This window comes from Ananas comosus, linkage group 20 (genome assembly GCF_001540865.1).
Source record: "Ananas comosus cultivar F153 linkage group 20, ASM154086v1, whole genome shotgun sequence".
NCBI classification, from domain to species: Eukaryota; Viridiplantae; Streptophyta; class Magnoliopsida; order Poales; family Bromeliaceae; genus Ananas; species Ananas comosus.
This window is the reverse complement of record NC_033640.1, coordinates 9,662,721-9,683,900: the sequence shown is the minus strand read 5'-3', so window position 1 is coordinate 9,683,900 and position 21,180 is coordinate 9,662,721. Positions and strand designations below refer to the sequence as shown.

At 37.3% G+C, this 21,180-nt stretch overlaps 3 protein-coding genes and 1 non-coding gene across 4 annotated transcripts; 1 reads left to right on the top strand and 3 right to left on the bottom strand.

The window, feature by feature from the left end:
• On the bottom strand, window positions 3,249–9,968 carry LOC109725912 (ATP-dependent 6-phosphofructokinase 5, chloroplastic-like). Its single transcript, XM_020255314.1, has 14 exons — window positions 9,798–9,968; window positions 8,698–9,063; window positions 8,428–8,509; window positions 7,409–7,482; window positions 7,006–7,117; window positions 6,478–6,573; window positions 6,298–6,399; window positions 6,109–6,183; window positions 5,480–5,620; window positions 4,842–4,958; window positions 4,652–4,756; window positions 4,486–4,566; window positions 4,274–4,402; window positions 3,249–3,724 (listed from the first exon to the last, which is right to left on the bottom strand). The coding sequence occupies exons 2-14, from the start codon at window positions 9,006–9,008 to the stop codon at window positions 3,557–3,559; spliced, it is 1,593 nt and encodes a 530-aa protein (XP_020110903.1). The 5' UTR covers window positions 9,009–9,063; window positions 9,798–9,968; the 3' UTR covers window positions 3,249–3,556.
• On the bottom strand, window positions 10,375–10,447 carry TRNAK-CUU. Its single transcript has one exon. It is a non-coding gene; the product is annotated as a tRNA-Lys (tRNA).
• Window positions 11,253–16,198, top strand: LOC109725747 (NAP1-related protein 2-like). Its single transcript, XM_020255081.1, has 10 exons — window positions 11,253–11,517; window positions 13,260–13,382; window positions 13,517–13,567; window positions 13,765–13,836; window positions 13,963–14,076; window positions 14,170–14,231; window positions 14,829–14,889; window positions 15,149–15,205; window positions 15,303–15,344; window positions 15,719–16,198. The coding sequence occupies exons 1-10, from the start codon at window positions 11,398–11,400 to the stop codon at window positions 15,785–15,787; spliced, it is 771 nt and encodes a 256-aa protein (XP_020110670.1). The 5' UTR covers window positions 11,253–11,397; the 3' UTR covers window positions 15,788–16,198.
• Window positions 19,954–21,136, bottom strand: LOC109725749 (V-type proton ATPase subunit D). Its single transcript, XM_020255084.1, has 2 exons — window positions 20,930–21,136; window positions 19,954–20,840 (listed from the first exon to the last, which is right to left on the bottom strand). Exon 2 carries the CDS (start codon window positions 20,719–20,721, stop codon window positions 20,035–20,037), a length of 687 nt encoding a protein of 228 aa, XP_020110673.1. The 5' UTR covers window positions 20,722–20,840; window positions 20,930–21,136; the 3' UTR covers window positions 19,954–20,034.

Here is a 21,180-nt window from a genome sequence, read left to right as displayed (position 1 = left end):
TTATACTTTGGAAGGTTCAAAATTTTAATGTGCTTCCGATCTTTTTCTCTTCAATACTATAAAATTACGGTGATAGCCGCAACAAGAGATGTAAGCAGATGCTTCTTTGACGGCGGTTGTCATCTCAATATTGTAACATTAAAGAAAAGAAATTGAAAAACACTTCAAACTTTTAGAGCCTTCTGATATATAAAAAGAAGCGTTTTTAAACACCACATTATCAAGTTAGGTCTTGGATGCATTCAACACGGTCCTTCCTTCTTCTACATGATATGCCAGCGAGAGTTTTTGCGCTACCAGCTTTGGGCCCGTTTGGTATCAAGCATTAGATAACGCTATTGGTTAAAAATGAGTTAGGGCAAAAATATGTATGAATATATTTTTTCCTCATAAATAATACCTTAAAACTAGATTGGTGAGATCTCCACAATGTATTGTTCCTAGGAAACCAATCGAAATATATTTCATCATTACAAAAACTTTATGCAACTTCTGTTCTATTTATAGTCAAAACTGCTGTGAACATGTGTTAGCAGATATGAAGGAAAATATTTTTATCAACTGTGTTTCAATATTATTATCCTCTTAGATATAAACTAATGATCGATAATAATAGATAAAAAAGTAATTTGTGTGATACTTAAGCTAGTATTTATCTAAGTGATGTAAAAAATTATGAGTTATCAAAAAAAAAAGAAAAAGAAAAAAAAGATTGAGACCAGTGTAGAGACTCATAAAGGATACGCTATCATGGATTTAGATCAAATATTACAATCTATGTTGTGACACAATATATGTAAAATAAACCTTGAGATAGTATGGATGCAGGAAAAAAAAATATATATCATAATAAGCTACTTGAAATATATATGTTTCATTTATTTATATTTCCTCAGATTTCATCAAAAGAAAAGGAAAAAAAAAACCATTATTTCTTCTCAGAGAAATATTCAGCAAGTATAAGATGTGATATCCTCCTCATATCTGCAATTTATCAACAAAAACAGTTCTGTACAAAGAACAAAACCTTAAGAGTTATTATACAAGAAAAAGGATCAAACCACTCAATAAAATCCCAAAAAAAAGGAAAAAAAAAAAAGGAATCCTAAAAACCTTTTTATGTTTCTTCACATCATGGAATTTTTGGGCCATACTAGTTTTGCTGATGGTACTCCCTTCCCCTTTCTCTGTATTATTGCAAATAGGAGGAGCTAAAAAGTATACATCAGCACTTATTGTGTATCGGATCCGACCCTCGCCGAACTCTTCTCTTGCTCATTCTATTAGGATCAAAAGATGTAGGCCCATGATCAGCTGATATCCTCTTCTTATCCAGGCGAACAACGCGATTATCGGTAACGACGCGTCGTTTCTTCAGCGGCAATACACTTGCTTCACCCCTTCCATCAATAGAAATTTCGATGTTTCTCGAGCCGTAAACCTCCAGCTGAGAAGCTAATATACCAACAAAAACAAGAAAGAAGAGGAGAATAAGAGGTTGGAGACCCATGGCATGTAAACTCAGGTTTGAATCAGAATCAATGTAGCTTAAATACTTTGTATATGTAAGGTAAAGCTAAAAGCATAAAGCACAGGGACTCAAATCCAATCATTTATCACTGCCAACTCTTAAGAAGATCTAAGGCTGTTTAAGAAGGTTTGTGACAGGCATGAGTAAAGGGATTAAGAATACTACTACCCTTGGGACTCTCAAAATCTTTTCATAGGTTTAATCCTTTATGTGGAATTTGACACCTAACATACCAAGCACTTGCTTTATGTTGTTGTGTTATATATCTTCTTATGCTTTAGAAGAGATCTTCTTTGAATCAGGGAGCACTCTTATTGATGCAGCTAAAAATAAAATGGAATGTAGTTTCTTGTGCTATGTGAGGTGCTTTATGCTTTTCCTTTATCATTCCTGCACCCCACATCACTATTCCTTTGGATTTGGGAGGTCCCATGCTCTAAATTGGAATTAGTTTCAAAGAGAACCCACAAAGAAAAGCACCCTTGTATAATCATATAAATGTTTGGAGCAATAATATAGTGGTTTTTTGGTTCAATATTGAAAGATAAAGTGAAAGAAAAATATGATCACAGGTATTGTTCTTTTTATACTAGATCTACTGAACATTCGCTCAATTACAGACCACCACCTAAACTTTAAAAAGCTATAGTAAACTACATAAACTTTGTAATTGTTTCCATCAACTACCTCACCCTATTCAATCACATGAAAGGCAAATGAATTAATTTCCACCTGTTTAAAGAATGTTTAAAAAATTATACAAAAAAGGAAAGACCAAAATTTGGGGTTTGGTGATTGGTTTGAGCATTACAAAATTTGCGTAGTCGATTTCAACTTTTGAAAGTACAGATAATAATCTATAATTGATCGAATGTTCGTTCGGAGAGATGCGACATATTTTCCTTTTGTATTAAAAAAATACACCTATCCATCATTTCCCTGGTCTTTATGTCCTCTTCAAATCTATGTAGATAATTTTTCTCTTTAACTGTTCCTCCATATCTGTAATGCTATGCATAATTACATTGCAGCTAGGAGGATTCCTAAAGGGGTCATTTTCTTTAACTTTATCAAAAAAAAAAATGAGGAGTTTCCACATAGATAACATGATGGTCCAGTCATTGTCCAAGCCAAAGAAGCCCAACTCATATCTTGCCACCAATAGGTGGCTTTGTCTTTTCTTTTTAAGCTTTGTTTTAAAGCAAAAAAAAAACAAAAAAGAAAGAAAAGGAAAAGAAATCAATAGTAGCTGGCAAGGCTTGTTACTTATATGCAGGAATTATAGTTTTGTACCACAGAAAAAACTTTAGGAATGAAGTATATTTATTAACTCAACAGAAACATGTTATTTTCCTAGTTGTCATGGTTTAATATGGTCCCAAATTAAGTACCATGCTTCCTATATGTCCTCAGCAATTTATTACAACAATTATAAGTTTGTTTGTGTTTTTTCAAGTACTTTTTTTTATTTTTTACTTTAACCACCCATCAAATAGATGTTATGTAAAAATCTCATACACAATAAATAGTAAATGACATGTCCAAACCTGCATCCCAAGATTCAGAGGGATTATACTGTAAAAATCTCTCCCTCGTTTAGTTGTTTAATTTCGTCAACTAAAAACTAACATTGTGCATTTAGTAACCTAATGCAAGATCACAAGAGTAATAATAATAATCATTATATCAGAGAGAAAAGTGAGAGAAGCAATATAACTATATAGAGAAGTATAAAAGAATTATTAGTATTGCTTTGCCTTGTAGAAGCCAGAGATCTTCTATAGTGGGAAGCACTTTCAACAAAAAAGTTGTAATCCACAGTCGCTTTCGATCCAAAAAAAATACAGCTTTGATTACAAGATATTGTACACCTTGGTTACTCAGGCCTTGCTGGATCTTGTTTGTAGAATACAGATGACTTATTTAAATATGTCGATTATCTGCCAATGGCGACATTCTTGCACGTCTATCTGAGGAAATGAAGTATATGAACTATAGGAATGGTTGGCGGAAAGACCTGAGAGGTCAGTGGAAGTCGGGCTGGCCCGTAGAAGTGAGGCACCGGTGCCACATCCTGCTGTTAGGGTCAACGCGCCTCGTGGAAGCAATAACCTCCGGAATGGGGAGATACACGTAGTGGGTGTTGCAGATGCCAGTCGTGATGCCGCTGAACCCGGCAAATGCACCGTGAACCTGAACATGTTGGATTATTTAGGTACTACTCATAACAACATGAATAGAAAGTGTAATGCTCGGGCATCTGAAATCTACTCCAAAGTGCAGTTAAACTGTAACAAAACTTTAACATGTGCAAAATGGGTCGAGTGACTCGTTAAAAGCATTTTGGGTTAAGTTTTGGGGTGCCGATAGCATTGATCCTTTAGCAATACAAATTCAACACTTCAATAGATTGTATAAGTGACATCAAGAAGTGCAGTTGCAGGCCTTAATATGAACACTGGTGAATTCAAGTCAGTATCTATCAAGAAGTTAGATCTTAGAGAGGGAAGAAAAAACGAAATTGCAATTACTTTTGTGTTCTAACAGTGCGGCAATTAAATCATATAGATGAAATATCAGCAGCTAAAATCAAAATATTTGAAATTAAGGCACCTATTTTGAAGTGTTTTATAGTTCAGGAGAGGCCTCTATGCTATTACCTCAGGCATACTGCAGCATTTTGGTTTGTGAGCTAGGTTTAAGTCACAAAAAATGCAGGAAATATCATGTTAGAGTACTTACAGCATTCTGTCCAAGTACGGTGCAGAGGATTGCATCAGATGCATTGGCACGAACAGCTCGGACCATATAAGTTGGATCAATATACTTCACATCAGCTGGAATACCAATTTCCTTGAAATGCTTTTTGATCTGCGAAGGGGTATATGACCAGCGTCACCAACACATATTTTATTTATAAATGCAAAAGGTACTAGTCATAACAAAACACGAACCTTTTGTTGAATGTGCACACCAATATCACTAAGCACCACATTTCCTGATGCATCTGTTGCATTTGACTTCTGCAGCAAATCCTGACAAGACAAGTTTAAATAATAATTAAGAATGAGGAAAAATGTCAACATCCTATATCCTCTTTCTAAAATATAGTTTACTTACTTGCCCTGCACCTTCAGCAACACAAACCATAGCAAATCCCTTCTTTTCTATCAAACGCTCAAGGTGACGTAAGACACCATTTGGTCCATCTAATGTAAAAGGTACCTTCATTTGAATATTATGCTTTTGTAAGTCCAAAGAAAAAAGGGAAAAAGTACGAAAATTTTTCAGGAATTACAGATTTGCACACCTCAGGTATCAAACAGATATCAATCTGCCCGCTAGAGAGTGAGGCGTGCATGGCAATGAACCCACTGTGTCTTCCCATATGTTTCACCAATCCAATGCCATGATATGCACTATGCGCCTAAAGCAGTAGTAAAAAGTAAGAATAACTAGATATAGAGATTGCTGATAGGAGATGCCGGAATAGTTCCTGCACTTAGCAGTATTGCAAGTAGTCCCCCAGATTTTCTTCCCTAAACTTCGCCATACATTGAAATCACATCCCTCACCGTCCAACATAAATGATGTTCCACGAAGTTGCGTGCTCACTATGCAAACTTTTTCTACAAAGCAACCATTTTAATTCATCTGATAGAAGGTTAAAATATTTACTATACAGGTAAAGGGCCACGTGCTGCGCACATCAACTGATGCTGTTCTTTTGGAAGGCCAGGAATGCAAATGCACTATTTGGGAAAGTTAAAAGGGCTAAAATGTCAGTCCAGAGACAAAGTTGCAGTATCAGAAAAATATGAGGACTACTCCGCACATTTTTGCCATTAGTAATCTCAGAAGATATAACTCAAACAACCTTCTCGATCACTCTTTATATTAATTAGCCATCTGAATGACAACCTAAAAGAGCAAAGGACAGTAGCTTACCTCTATATATGCAGAATTGATAGCCCTTTGAGCTTCTTCTACTGCCGTATCAAAACCAAATGTCTTATCCATTAGAAGTATGTCATTGTCAATTGTTTTTGGCACACCCACAATTGACACTTTCAATTTCCTCTTACGACACTGCATGTGGAATCAGATGTAGATGATCATTCAATCCATAACAAGAGGTTTATATTACCCTGCAAATACGCAACATTACACTAATACCCTTGGAAAGTTGGTATTTGTCTGCATGCCCTCGAAAACCTTGCATACTTGCACTGAGCATACCACTGCAGCAGTATCTATAACAAAAGGCTTTTTGCATATATATGCTCAACAAGGCATGAATGCAAACACATTGGTTTTAAGGGGCACTCACTCAAACACCACTTTTGGACAGGGAATTCACATATTTTTGCTTATCTGCAGTGTAAATAATTCGAAGAAGATTCAAACTGTTACAGTAAGTTAACCGATTATAGACTAGAAATGCTAGACGATTAGACTCATGACTATGACCTTGTAACATAACAGCTAATAAAAGAGCCAGAAAAGATTGAGGCTAAGAGATATAGAAATGCGACTTTAATCAGCAATAAATGATATGAGATAGTAGAGGACATTACCTCATTATGTATCGCATTGGCCCCTGCATGTGTTCCGTCTCCACCAAGTATAAAAAGCATATCAATTCTTCTGGCCTATGAAAAATAAAAAAATAAACAATAAAAAAGTTAAAATTAATGTTGGGAAGTAAATGCCAGTGAAAGATGAAGCTCTTTTTTCTTTTTCACATGGCCGATAATTCAATCTACCTGAATGCTATCAACAATTTCACTGGTGCCGGCCCCACCACGAGAAACTCCAAGAAAACTTCCTCCAGCAAGATTTATGTTATCAACAATTCGACGTGAAAGCTAAGAAAGCAAAAAAGTAGTATGAGAGTATAGAAACAATCATGTAAACACCATAGAAGTTATGAGAAGGTTTCTCACCGGCATTTCTTTTAGACTTTTATCAAAAAATCCATGATAACCAAATGGGATTCCAACAATATTCTTTACTCCGTAAATTTCAAGCGTGAACACTATCTGCAAGGGCAAGAAACGAAATTCACTCAATGACTAAACCAGGTAATGGTAGCTATCAAAGAGATTTGATGCTGCAACACCAATCGCAAAAGGAATCTTCAAGACCAACAACCTACTGATATCTTTAGAAATAGCAATCTAAACACCAGACGGCCATAAATAATATTAAGCACAACAAAGTAGTACTGTCTTCATTCAGTCACTTGATTAAACTTCTACAGTTACAACTCAAAGGTACCTTCAGGAGTTACAACAAAGGGCAACTTAAATGTAACAATGCAGCTGACAAGCTCATAAGACAATCCTCTGAATACTTAACAAGCACAGTATATATTATGATATTTAGAACAATAGCATCAAAAGCATATTTCACATATCAAAGTTGGAAAAGTACAGTAGCAACAACAGAATAATGTTAAATCAGCCACTGACCTGCCTTATGACATCATTCAAACCAGGACAGAGCCCTCCACATGTAACTATTGCAGCTTTTACTTCCCCAGGTTCATAATAGATTTTCTTCCGGGGCCCCGCACGATGCACCCTTCAGTAATGTGATCATAAATTAACGATATGGGTGATACATTGTGAAAACTGGCAGCTATTGCTAGAAACTATGTCAGTACTCATAGTTGAAGAATTATCTTGTGGAGATCAACTGTTCAATACCATTTATCGAAAACTAAATTCCTATATTTCAATATCATGCCAAAGAAACTCCTGAGTGACAACAGGAGACGGTGAAAACACAAAATAGAAACAAATAAACAATTATGACATATTTAACCCATAAAATGATACTTAATATATGTTATCAATTCCTTAGTAATCATACCATTGCTCCACCCACGAACAATCAGGATCAATGCACTCCGCACCAGCAGAATCAGGTGAAGAGAACTTTATTACCTGAAAAAAAAAATGATTAGATTAGAATATAAACGGAAAATATAGACAGCCATAAATTGCTATTATACATGGTTTCTTAATACAAGAGTAGTATATGACACCCTGATACTTAAATCTGCAGACCATTAGTACTAATAGGCTAATCAGTAATTATATATTAAATCATCCTAGGAAGAAAAAGAATTGGTTATTTGAGTAAAGTTAGTACCAGTTGTCAAAGTACAACATGAGGTGGAAGATAACAATAACGCAGGATAAAATTAACAAAAATATTTTTATATGCAGTTATCCTAATATAAAGCAAAAAAAAAAAAAGAGTTCTGGCAGCTCTAAACGTCTGGTGCATGGCCTACCAAATTGCATAACAGAAGTCGGTCATTCTAGTTCCCATTGCAGGCCAGCATGCCGAGAATATTAACTCAAAAAGTTCAAGTTATACATCATAGCCACAATAGCACAGCACAATCAACAAATTGATGTTTAATTAAAGCAAAGCAATAAACCTGATATAAAAAGACCGCAAGGGATCTTTTTTAGCTCATTTCGGCTGCATGAATTGTTTTTTCACCATTTAGGTCTATTACGGCCGAGATTTCATTGCTATCTTTTCTAGTAAGGCTTCCATATTGATACTCAAAGAACCAAGCGCCCACAAGATTGCAGTCTACAAAGGTTAACATAGTGCTGACTGAAAAAGGACTGACGCAATTATTGTCATCATTTTTAGGTGCTTTCATGAGACAAATAAAGGAAAAGAACAGTTCGCTTGAACTCTGTTATGCACGCAGAATGAAAAATATGCCAAATAAGAAATCTTCATATAGATTAATACGGTTGACAGCTTTCACAATTCTCACTCAGAAACGCAAAAACAGTACAATAGATGCGCAACCAATTCCAGTTGTGCCTAAGAAATAATGTTAGACTGGGCAAACAAGAGCAGACCTTCAGAAGTGCCCTATCATCATCATTTACATAACCATTCCACATCTCCGCAGGCACACCATTACCATCCTCTTGAGAAAATCTGCCAAAGCCGATAAAACATATATATCAGATTCAAAAGGGGAGGAAAAAAACAATACTTCAATAGCATCTACACCAATATTTTATATGGCATTGAATTAATTGATGTGTAATAACTAGCATTTATTAGCAACATCACAAGGGCTGGAAGAACATGAACCAATAAATGCAAGGGAGAGAATAAAGCACCTGCTTTTCTTAAGAGAGAATGTAGTTGGCCTTGGTGTCACATCAAGAATATCGCGAAGATGTGGCAGACTAAACCGTCTATCCCAATCTTCCTGGAACTTCTGCTTCCAGTTTGGATCCTTAAAATCTATTTCTGTCTTTACAGCAACATCGTTACTGCTCAGGACCATCGATATCTTTTTATTTTTCCTCTCATATCCAGTAAACCTTGATTTAGTAAATCTGTATTTTGTTTGTTCGTTAAAAATATTCAAGCCATGTTCTTTCGCAGTGATAAGTCTAGCAGCATTGGTTGATGAAGCAACAGCCATCACTCAAATTTTGTATCAGTGAGGGTGTGTGGCAAAGCAATGCAATATCATAAACCTGTTGAAGAAGGGAAAAATGAATTGTAATCATAGATGAAGGAAAGAAGTATTTAACAGTTAAAACAAGAACACAAAAATATTAAAAAAAGCCTTCATAACATTCGTGAATTGTAAAGTCCCACATTGTTAATCTGAATGAATTTATAGATTTGCTAATCAAATCCTAGTGTCTATTTGGCCTGGCTTCTATAACCATTTCTCTGCTCTAAAAGGCAAAAGCCATGAATTCAGCAACAAACACTCTGAAACTTCTCCTCCAACAAAAAGCCAAAACGAAGCTTTGCGGCTATAATGAAGCAACTATTTTCTATTGCTGTATCTTCACGCAGCTCTACGCGACCATCACTTTTGCGAAAGCTAGAGCCTCGCCAAACAACCCATAACCATTCTTCACAAATTTTTCTGCTAAGCAATTCAATACTACTAGAACTACACAATCTAGAAGAAGAAAAAAAAAAAAAAAGGTGCTCACGATTGAATGGATCTAAACAACAAAAACGCCCATTCCTAAGGTATCTAACACTAGCTCGAGAACAATTGCGCGAACTCTACCACAAACAGATCAAAGTAATAATCCAAAATACCACATATTTCAACCAAATCAAACCGAAAAAAAGGGAAAAAAATCCAACTCAATCCGTCAATTCTCCATGATCGCACTAGTGTTATAGCATATAGTGAAACGAGATCCGAGTAAGATCGAAAGGAGGAGGAGAAGGAGAGAGGAATCACCTTGATCGGATTGATGCGAATGATCCAGCAGTTGATCGAGATCGAGATCGAGATCGAAAGAGACTGGGCTCGATGATGACGAGGAGTTTATACTACTATTTTTTGGTTCGCGCGAGCTCGCGATCGATCGATCGAGAGAGAGAGAGAGAGAGAGAGAGAGAGAGAGAGACAGGGAGAGCGCGACGTGGGTCGGCTCTTGGGCGTGAAGAACGAGGAGACGAGTCCGTACACGAAAGAGTGGGTCGGGTCGGGTCGGGTCGGGTCGGGGTTGGGTCGGTAGGTGAAAATGTATGCGAACTCCCTCACCTATAGAACAGTTGGAATTGACCCCTCAGCTTTTTTTCTTAAAATTGAGTAATATTCTAAAAATAGATTGAAAATGGCCTCTAGTTAAATGGCTCCAAAAAAGAAAAACAATATATTGTTTTATTTCTAAAATAATTTTTGGAGTTCTACATAAATTTTAACCTTGTTAAATGATCATTGAAAAAAAATCAGAGGAGCTAAATCCAAAAGCAAGAAAGATGAGGGGCCTCTCCGAAAAAAAAATGCAAAATAAATTTAAAAAATTAAAAAGCGCCCACCGTGGGGCTCGAACCCACGACCACAAGGTTAAGAGCCTTGCGCTCTACCAACTGAGCTAGACGGGCTTTGTGACCATTAAAAAACAATTACTTATTTAATTATATTATGTTTAGTGCACAAAAGTGTAATTGTTCGGGCTACATACATGGTCTACACCCAATTCGAATCAAAATCTGCCGTTGAAGCTCGAAACACCGTAAATCGGACGGCCAATATGCACCGGATTTCTGAGTAACCCTTCCGACACAATCTAGGGTAAAATGTATGGCTAGTCCCTGTACTATCACGACGTTGCATCTTAGTGCCTGTACATTTTACTGTTAAACACTTCTATTTTTCTAATTCTTTGTACGTATGTAATAACATTGTAGTCCCTATTTACTGCAAAATTTAACATTCATTAGATTTTTTTTAGACAAATCATTTTAGCCCTGTATAAGCTAGGAGTTTGATACGGAGGAATACAATAGTTATTTTTTTTTAAAAAAAAAGACTATTTTTGCTAATGAGGAGTTAAATTGTACAAAAAATTATTATTTAAATTTTTGATCCACTTTTTTTAAGCTTTATAATAGATCATTCAATAGTTTAAAAAAAAATAGAGAAACTTTATATTAGAATAAAAAGTAGAAATATGATTTTTTTTTTTTAAGCACAAAATTAAAAGATTAATTTTGCTGTGAGGGAAGTCCTAGAATGATCAAAAAGTACAAAAGAGTCGGACACAAACGCGAATTATACAGGGACTATCCGTAAATTTTACCCCAGAAAGTGAAAAAGAGGATGCATGATATGGGAATTGTGTAGGGACCATTCGTAAATTTTACCCCTACTATAAATATAAAGCTTCCTCTTTCCTTACCAAAACCCTCGCCCGTTTCCCTCTCGCTCTCTCTCTCTCTCGCTCTCTCTAAAACCCTTTTTAGTAGCCTCTCTCTCTCTCTCTCTCTCTCGCTCTCTCTTCTCGACCCAATTAGGGTTGTAGGGTTCGCGTTAGGGTTTAGGAAGAGACGAGATGGTCGCGGACAAGGGGAAGAAGACGAAGGCCGACGCGGAGCAGGAGAGTGACCCCGTCGACGGGGCGCTTGTGATGTCCATCGAGAAGCTCCAGGAGATCCAGGATGAGCTCGAGAAGGTGATGAATTTGTCTCAGTTTCTTGCTTTTTTTAATCGATTTCGATGCTTTGGTTTTAGCAGAAGTTGCTAGTTTTATGGTTGGAGCTATTTGATTGGTGATGCTGTGTAGCTTACTTTGGCATTCGTGTCAAAAATCGATGTTTGGAGTGATTAAGAAGGAATTGTTTAGGGTTTTGTTGCTGTTGTTGTTGTTGCTGCTGCTGCTGCTGCTGCTGTTACTTCCTGTTTAGTGTGAGCGGTTTGTTTACATATCATATGAGTTACGTTTAATGGTTGTTGTTTGGTTTTAGGAAAGTGTTCTTATTATGTAGCTCGGCAGGGATTGATATTATGTGAAAAATCGCCTCGAAATGGTCATAAATGTAGTCGCAAGTATTCACAATTTGTGTAAAATGGTGTCATTTCTGCTTGCTAGTTCACCTGTTAACCAGTTGCATGATGTAAGGTGGGTGAATTTTAAACCTGCGTGAGTAAGGAAGTTTGACAGTGACGGAAACTGCGTTTGCTATCCTAAACATTGTGCAAATATATTTACCTGGCACTAAGAGAAAATTATACTTGAGAAGTTTAGGCACTGCAGGAGAATCTGCTTGATTTTTTTTTTTTTTTAATGTTTTGTGCGTGTGCATGTGGACGTGTGTGTGTGAGTGCGTAGTTGTGTGTTTGCATGTGCATGGGCGTGGGCGTGGGCGTGGGCGTGCATCCAGAGAATTTATGTTAAGGAATGCAAAAAAGTACTAATTTTTAGCATGCAACCATTCCACCTTTATTATAATAAAAGTTTTTCCTATGAGCCATTATGGTACAGTAATAAAAATTTTCAGCTTGTCGTCACGTGTTTGCAAGGTCGAATATTTGGAGCATCCACTTTGTATTAGAATTTTGACGTTATCTCTGTCTCCCACTGCTGCATTCTGTGAATCTCATCTGGCAGAACCATTAACTTCATAATTTGTTATGCCCTTCTTCATTCATGCTTCCTTTAAGTCAATAAATCCATCATTAAATTGTGAGGTTCGTGTAACCTAGATTCGTGATGTGGGACAATGTTTCTTAATTTAGGCCTTGCCTTTGCTTTTATCTAGACTTCTAATTGGAGTTCTATCAGTAGATAAATTTGTGGAGTATCATTTCCTCTGACTTATAGACACGTTATTCCTCTTATAGAATCTCTCCGTTTTCCAGTGTTGACTTGGTTTCTAGTTTCTACCATAGTTCTGCTGCTTTACGCTGAGTAGCCAAACTTCGTTTCCCTTGCCTCTCTCATGGTCTCCCCATTACTTTATATTGAAGCCTACTTTCCTTGAATGGTTTTGGTCTTTCACCATAGTTTGTTTGTTTGATCTTTTCACAATGACGGTAATAACTACAACTGAGCATTTAGTCCTCACTCTTTCGTAAGACCTATATGTATTCATTCCATTTCTCCGTTCAGCTCTATGTTTCATAAGATTAGTTATCAAAGAAAATGCTACGAATTCAGTTGTACCTACTTCCCTCCACCTCTTACTCAGTTTTATTGCGAGCATAAAGTCTAATATATTTTTTTGATTTATTACATGCTTACACTAAAATGATCGCTATTGTATATCTGTTTTCTGTTGAAGAGATATAACATGTATATAATAGTATCTTAGTTTGATTACATATTGGTAGCTTATGACTATATGTCTATATCCTTTAGCTACTTTTTTTTTTTTCTGTCTTCCATATTTTACTGATTTTATTTATCATTCATAGGTTAATGAGGAGGCAAGCGATAAGGTTTTGGAGGTGGAACAGAAATATAATGAGATACGTAGACCTGTCTACCTTAAGCGGAATGAAATAATCAAATCCATTCCAGACTTCTGGTTAACTGCGGTTTGTATTCTATTAATACTTTCTTTGAGTTATTTTAGTAAAATAAAAGTTGTTAGTTTCATTCTTAAACATGTTCATCATTCTATCAATCATCTATATTTATTTAATGTATTGTATGTTTCTATATGGTGCAGTTTCTCAGTCATCCTCTCCTTGCTGATCTACTAAATGAGGAAGATCAAAAGGTATATGTGAAGCTTAATCATAATGAAACTCTTAACCCAATCAAGAACGATTGCTTGCACAAGTCATTAGCAATAAACTACTTGCAGTTTTCTATTTTAAACTAAATATGGTTCTATTTGATAATTCAAACAGGGTATATACTGTACAAATTATTGACATTTCACGATTCTCATTTCCGCAATTTCTTTCAATGTAGGTTTTCAAGTACTTAGCTTCATTAGATGTCGAAGACTGTAAAGATGTCAAGTCTGGCTACTCCATTATATTTGTGAGTAATTGCATTAATGCTCTGAAACCTTCTTTTTTTTTTTTTTTTTTTTTTAATCTCAAGTGAGTAAGCATATTTTTTGTAATTTGACTTCTCTTCTAATTAGATGGAGTTTATTATTTGTAGAACTTCTCCCCTAACCCATACTTTGAAGACACCAAGCTTGTAAAGACATACTCATTCACTGAGGAAGGAACGACTAATATAAATGGTACAAAAATTAAGTGGAAGGCGGGCATGGTAAGGGCTATATTACAAGTTATATTTTTTATTTTAATTTGAGTTTTTGCATCTGTTATCAAGTTTAACGTTTGTTTTTCATCATAAATGAAGAATATTGCCAATGGAAATGCCCATGAGAAGAAAGGGAGCAAGCGCCCCTTCACTGAGGAGAGGTTAATTTTTGTGCCTTCTGATGCTTCCTTGATGTAATAGCTTTTGTGTTTGTTGTTTGGTTTTCGTATATTCCAACTATAATTTCAAATGCAATCCTTAATGGGAATTCTACATTATTCGATGTCCAACCAGAAACCTCCAACGATAAACCCCATGAGACCTCAACTTGTGTTCCGTATAGAGACTTTTGAATATATATTGTCACATGATATCTGAGTTATCTTGGATGCCATGACAATATAAACATGGCAATGTAGGGTAAGAGTTATGTAAGTGAAGAAATCACTTGATTGGTGAACCCTATAACAATAGTGCTTTTAGTATCCGCTGTAAGCATTTCCTGAGCATAGATATTTGTCATTTCTATTCATATGCTACATGTAGGAATTGTGTTTTGACTGTATCTTTTGTGATTTTCTCTTGTCAATTGAACCTCTCAAATGTTTCTTAAGTATTGCAGTGCTTACTTTAACCCGGGGTCCGGTAATGTCGGTTATAAGAAAAATACTATGTTAATTGTCAAGTTATTACTATCAATTGAATGTGAATCAATTGAGTGATTGGTTGTGTCAACTGTTTCCGTTTCTTTGATACAGTTTCTTTAGCTGGTTTAGCGAAAATCACCAGAAGAATCTCGCTGACGGAGTCTCAGATGAGGTAAGCAATTCAAGTTTTCTAGCATAAAGAGATGGCTGCTTGGTTTTTATTACACCACTCAATTCACTATCGGCTGAAACAAATGGAAACCATATTGCAAACTGGATTCTGCCTATTGTTTGACGCTACTTGCTTTTCAAAATTTTTGTCCTTTCCCCTATATATGTTTGTTGGCAAATTTTGGATTTTAGCAACTCGTAAACCTCTTCATCATTGTTTTCCTTTTGATTTTGACCTGTTCTGAGACATACATATGCAGGTGGCTGAGATTATCAGGGAAGATTTGTGGCCTAATCCTCTGAAGTATTTCAACAATGTGAGTTTGTTAATTTTCTATGTTTGCTCATTTTCATTATCTCCAGGAGGGCTTATCTTTTCCAAACACTTTTGTACACATTTGTCCGATATTTCAGGAGGCCGATGAGGATTTTGATGGAGATGAGGATAATGAAGAGGTAACTAACTCCTTTGTTTGGATAGTAAACACAGTTAGTTAATGTTTGTATCGCTTTAGTCTCAGAAAAGTTGTCCCTCGAAAGAATCGTAGCTTCCTTAGGAGTTGTCTTTGTTTCTTGTTGTCGAGTATTCCATTATTCTATTCTTTTGACATTACTGGAATTCCTTCTGTGGCACCAAGAAAGCTCCATTTGATTACAGAGTGAATATTTGAGCCTTTTCATTCTTGTTTCCCTTTTTCTTTTCCCTAAATCAGATTAGGTGCTTTATAAGATATTGCCTCTCATATTAGCTACAGTTCTCGACGCACATCACTAATGTCGTTGCGACCATCATTCCTCTCTCTTCCTTGTTCTTCTTTTTCACTTTCTAGGGATCTGAAGGCGAGGACGGAGAGCAAGACGACGACGAAGAAGAAGACAACGATGAGGAAGAGAACTAAGCTCTCCTCCGAAACTCAAACCTCTTTGGAATCGGCTCTTGCATCTTCGTCCGCGGAACATTCTACCCAAATTTGTTAATATGAAGTTTCGGAATCATGGGATCCCCTCCGCCCACCCTTTGCTTCAAGCTTCATGGATGTTTCACCTCCCCAGCCTTCTCTTTGAAGCTCTTTTCCCCTCTTTCCTGAAGCTTATTAATTATAAAGATCTTTCCTGAAGCTTATTAATTATTTTTCTTTATTATTCATAAAGAAAAGCTATTATATGTCTCTCTTATATGAAAAACGTAAAAAGAGTCATAAATTTATTACCAGAGTATCGGTTCTTATAATTCAGTTATGTTTGACTCATGATCATTTATTTGGAGAACTCGCTCAAACTATAGAAAACATAATAGCAGTTTCGTTGAACTTGGTTCTTTTTTTGGGTGTTTGTCTTCTTCCATCTTTGCTTTTTGATCTGATTGTTTAATTTCTATCTATCTATCAAACCACATGGAAATCAATGGCTACTTCGGGCATTGCTTTGGTGCTGCTGTCCTCGGCTCTTTTTTGATCTTTCAATTTTCTAAAGCTTAGATTGATATTGAGGTCTATATGATGTTATTCGATAAAATAAAGTTAGGATAAAAATATGTAGAAATATATTTCTGTGTTTTTCGGTAGGATCGCAGAAAATATATAGTAACCGGCTCATCGTAATATGCAAAATTTAATATTACATACGAAAATAAATAAAATATTTTTTTACCGTACTTTTCACTGCATGCAAACAAGCCTCAGATGGACTGGGTTGTTGCCGGAGTTAACTCGCATTTACACATTTGTGTACAAACTTTTTTGGTTTTCGCCGCTCTCTTCCTTTTTACACGTTCGAACGGGCTAATATTGTAAACTATACTAATCTACAATGGTAAGTATTGGAACGAGAAGAGTTGAGAAGATCATACGCAGCAATCAATCCACTTACATAAAAAGATATTAAAAAAAATAAATCATCTTTGTGTAAAATAACACATACCCGTGCCCGAGAGTGGAAGTTAACTCTCTTTGCAGTTCTCAGAGTAAGGTCAACATCGTTCTTATATTTTAGTTCACTAAAACCTGCCCATTTACGTATTTAATTTTTACGCAAACTTATGCGTTGTTTAGGGTTGTGGGTAGAGTGAGTTGGGCGCAACCAGAAATCAAGATGAACAAACATTTTGTTTGTTTTTGTTTGCAATAACACATCGTATTTAGACAACACAGATTCGATGATAACACAATGTAAGTTTTTGTTCATGATAACACATGGTAAAGATGACACAGATTCGATAAAGCGATGGTTTCAGGGATCTCCAAATAAGTTGGGCGATCCTCAATGCCAGAGTGCTCCAGAAACAATTTAGAAACAACATAAAAGAAAAAAATGCAGGCGTAAATTAAATTAGAGCAAGTCCCAACAGAATTCGAGGAATCGAAATTATCCTCCATGGATTTCGAGAGAAATTTTATTCATCTTTCAAATTTCCATAAAAATAAAAGACATTCCTGCATGGATTTAGAGCCAACAGTTTTTAAACCAAACATCATTATCCTACAAATTAACCCTCTCATTAAAGGCTTCATTTCACACTTTCTATTTTTCTAATTGTAATTTGGTTTTCCAACTGTTTGTTTCTCCTTCACCCATTCTCAGAAACAAGGGAAGGGTTAGAATCAGTTGCTATTCATTTCAAATCATTTATGAAGGGGAAAACTCAATAAACAAGTGTATGCAAGTGATTTTACATGGGAATGAAAAGGAGCAGCAAAAAATTTTAGGAGGCTTCTCTTTCTCCCTTCCTAAAATATATGATATCATCTGATGGCATGGCAGTGAGAATCATTGGGCAAGGTTGTCTATTATTTTCTCCTAATTTTCCAAAGAAAAATTTGAAAACAAAAAAAGAGGAGAAAGTGAGGCTATAAAGGTAAGGTAGGGATGTTGCCAAACCACCCAACATTCAGAGGGAAGACAAATGAGTGTAATGCTACAGTAACTGTCATCCACAAGCACAACTTATGTTCACAATTCAGATGAATCAAATGTAAGTGAACAAATGCAGAGAAGAAAAATTGAGAGCTTGGATGGACACGTGCGCTACCATATTGAAACACTGCTAGTGAGAATGAGACCTTGAAACTCCAACAAAATTAGGTCCTTTCTTCCAAGGTTTTAGGAATCAAGATCCATCAAAATGTAGGCATGAATTGACAATTGTGAATATATTATCCAACATGAGCTTAAGCAATTATCCCACGACAATTAGATAAGCGTGTGCCAAAGTACAAGATCGAAAGATGGCAATGTATGATTTATGGGAAACAGGAAAATGGCATCAAAGCGGCAACTATTGGCATGGCAATAGTTTGAAAAAGTTTGAGACCTAGTTCACTGTCATTGAACATTTGGAACAAAAGAAAGAAAAGTAGCAAACTTGGCAGAGTATAAAATAATAATGTACTAATAAGGGATAGAAGAACATCATCCATTTATAAAAGTAAAAGATGCAGTAGTCACCCAAAAAAAGAAAAAAAGAAAAAAAAAAAAAAGGAGAAGTTAAAAAATATGCTTGAAGGGGACACCAATCTACCATGGAACTACAAATTCAGATACTATTCAGCAGCAACATAGAAGAACAGCCAGGAAGATATTAAACAGGCAAACAGATGGATGAGAATGTGATTTTGAGAAAGAATAAAGGCCGAGTTCATATTAGAAAGCACAGAAAGTCGGGGCTAAGTTATAGAAGTGAAATGATATGATTAAGAAGGTTCTTTGCTTTCCTAGGAGGATTCTCAAGTCATAGGATTGTTTGGCCTCACTGTGATGGGATTTTTTATGACAAAAAACGCATATACAGAATACAACAGATTAAAGGAAAAACAAACAGACAAAACAGAAGATACTTGGGAAAGAAGGTACAACAAGTCGAACAAGAAGAGAAGCAACAACAACTACGAACAAGAGAACCTAGAAACCAAAAGAAGAGTATAAATCAAGGAGCATGCATGTTAATGAAAGAGAAGATACTGAATATAAATACGAGTCACTTGCGATATAGGCAAGCGGCTTCTAGGTTCAATAATAACTTCCAACAAAGGAACTTGATGACAGATGAGGACAGAAAAATCCTTATTACGTTAGGAAAAGATATGTATCCTCTGGTCAAAAATAAAAAACTTTTGAATTTTACTACCTCAGCTTTCATTACTTAATGATTTCAACAAAATCCAGGAACAGAAGGCCCAGATCATAACTAGTTTTGGTCAAAAAACTAACAGAGTATCCTACAAAGTTTAGTTTATTTCGTCAAGAAAGTTGAAAACACCATTAGGTTTTGAATGTAAGACACTAAAATTATTATGTAGCAAAATCAAAATTTGAGAAGTTCAGATACTGACTTCCAAACGCTCTATAGTTCAGGTAGGTTCCTTACACACTTTTCATAAAATAATCCAGTTTGCTTTGAGAATTGTTGCAAGTGCGGAGAAGAGAAAGATGATAGGGTACTTTTGAATGTGAATAGATATCCAATGCGTCTAGCTACCTAAAGAGATGTTCCACAAATGAAACAAACTCTACAGGAATGACACAAAGACAAAAGAGATGTTCCACAAATGAAACAAACTCTACAGGAATGACACAAAGACAAAAACGCCGCAAATAAACCGCATTCCATAATTGCAGACGAGTGAACAATTAGTGTGGTTTTAGATGCTAGTTCATAATCGCCAAAAGAGAATGCATTGCAGTTCACGCCTATAAGGATACAGTTGTTAATTGAGAGTTGGTTTAAATTATAAACAAACAACTCACTGCGGAAGCAGAGAGAAAAGATTCATATCAAAATCACAGGGAGGAACAATAAGATCGTACTTTCCTCCACCAGCCATACAATGCATCTGCAGTTTTGGATACATATCACACAAACAAGCGAGCAAATGAATCTCGCAAACCGAAACAACAAGCACTAGACACCACCACAATCAAAAATTAAAAATAAAAAAACATCTCTAATCTTAGGCTTATTATCCTCATTGTACACCACCTAAGGTAAGCAAGCAACTATTAGATTAAAAAAGCAATAATAGGCAGGTTTTCTTTCTCAAGAGCAACAGTATTATTTATTGATTGATGATTTGAGACTGAAAAAGAGAGAGAGAGAGAGAGAGAGAGAGGGAGGAGTTCACCGCGACGACGAAGATGACGAATGAGAGCATCAGAAGATGATGTCGTCGTCCCTGTCGGAGGCGGCGGCGAGGAGGCCGTGGGCGGAGCCGACGGAGATGCCCTTCTTGAGGGCGATGCGCTCGGCGAACTGCTCCTCGGCGAAGAGGAGGGCGGCCTGCCGCTGGCGCTCGAGCTCGCGCTTCTTGTAGCCCTGGATCTTCTTGAGGCGGAAGAAGTCCTCGCGCTCGAGCTCGTCGAGCTCGCCCTTGATGTAGGCGATGGTGTTCTCGATGCGCGGCTTGACGACGTTCTCGAGGGCGTTGACGCGGCGGTTGGTGGTCTTGATGGCCTCGTCGAGGGTGAGGAACGAGGTCTGGAGGGAGGCGAGCTCGACGAGCACCTCGATGGCGCGGACGTGGGCGGCGCGGCAGGCCTGGATCTGCTGCCCGAAGCGGGGGAGCTTGACGCCGGCGACGTTGTCCTGGCGGGAGCGGACGCGGAGGGAGGCGGAGCGGACGGACTCGAGGACGACGTGCCGGACGCCGTCGCCGGCGACGTACTTGGCCTCGGCGAGGGAGAAGGCGGAGGCGCGCATGGCCTCGCCCATGGACTCCTTCGCCGTGACGATCTTGCGCAGGATCTGCCGGAACTGCACGGTGAGCGCGTCGCTCTTCTTCTTCAGCAGCGCGTGGCCCCGCGTCGCCCCCACCAGCCGCGCCTTCATCACCCCCAGCATCGTCACCGTCGGAACCTCTGGTTCTGCCCCGACATCTCCCTCTCCCCGCCCCGCTCCTCCTTCCTCTCTTCCTCTCTACTTGTTGAGGATGAAGCAGATCACCACGCGATCGTTCGTTCCTGCGATCCGGAGATGAGACCAAACGGTTAGGGTTCTTCGATTGGAGATCGATCGCCGCGGAATCGACGGAAATGGTAGATGATTTTACCTGCTTGATCGATCACGATGGATCGGGGATCGACGAAGAAGAAGAAGAAGAAGAAGAAGCGGAGCGAGATTAGGGTTTCGTCGATGTGGGGTTAGGGTTTCGACGACGCTGTTTCCTCTATAATTCGCTTCGTCTTCGTCGCTTCAGGGGGAGAGAGAGAAGAGGCTGAGAAGCGGAGGAGACCGACCGTGTAATGGCGTGATGAGTTAGATGCGCTACACTATGAGGAATACTCCATGAACCTGGTGTAC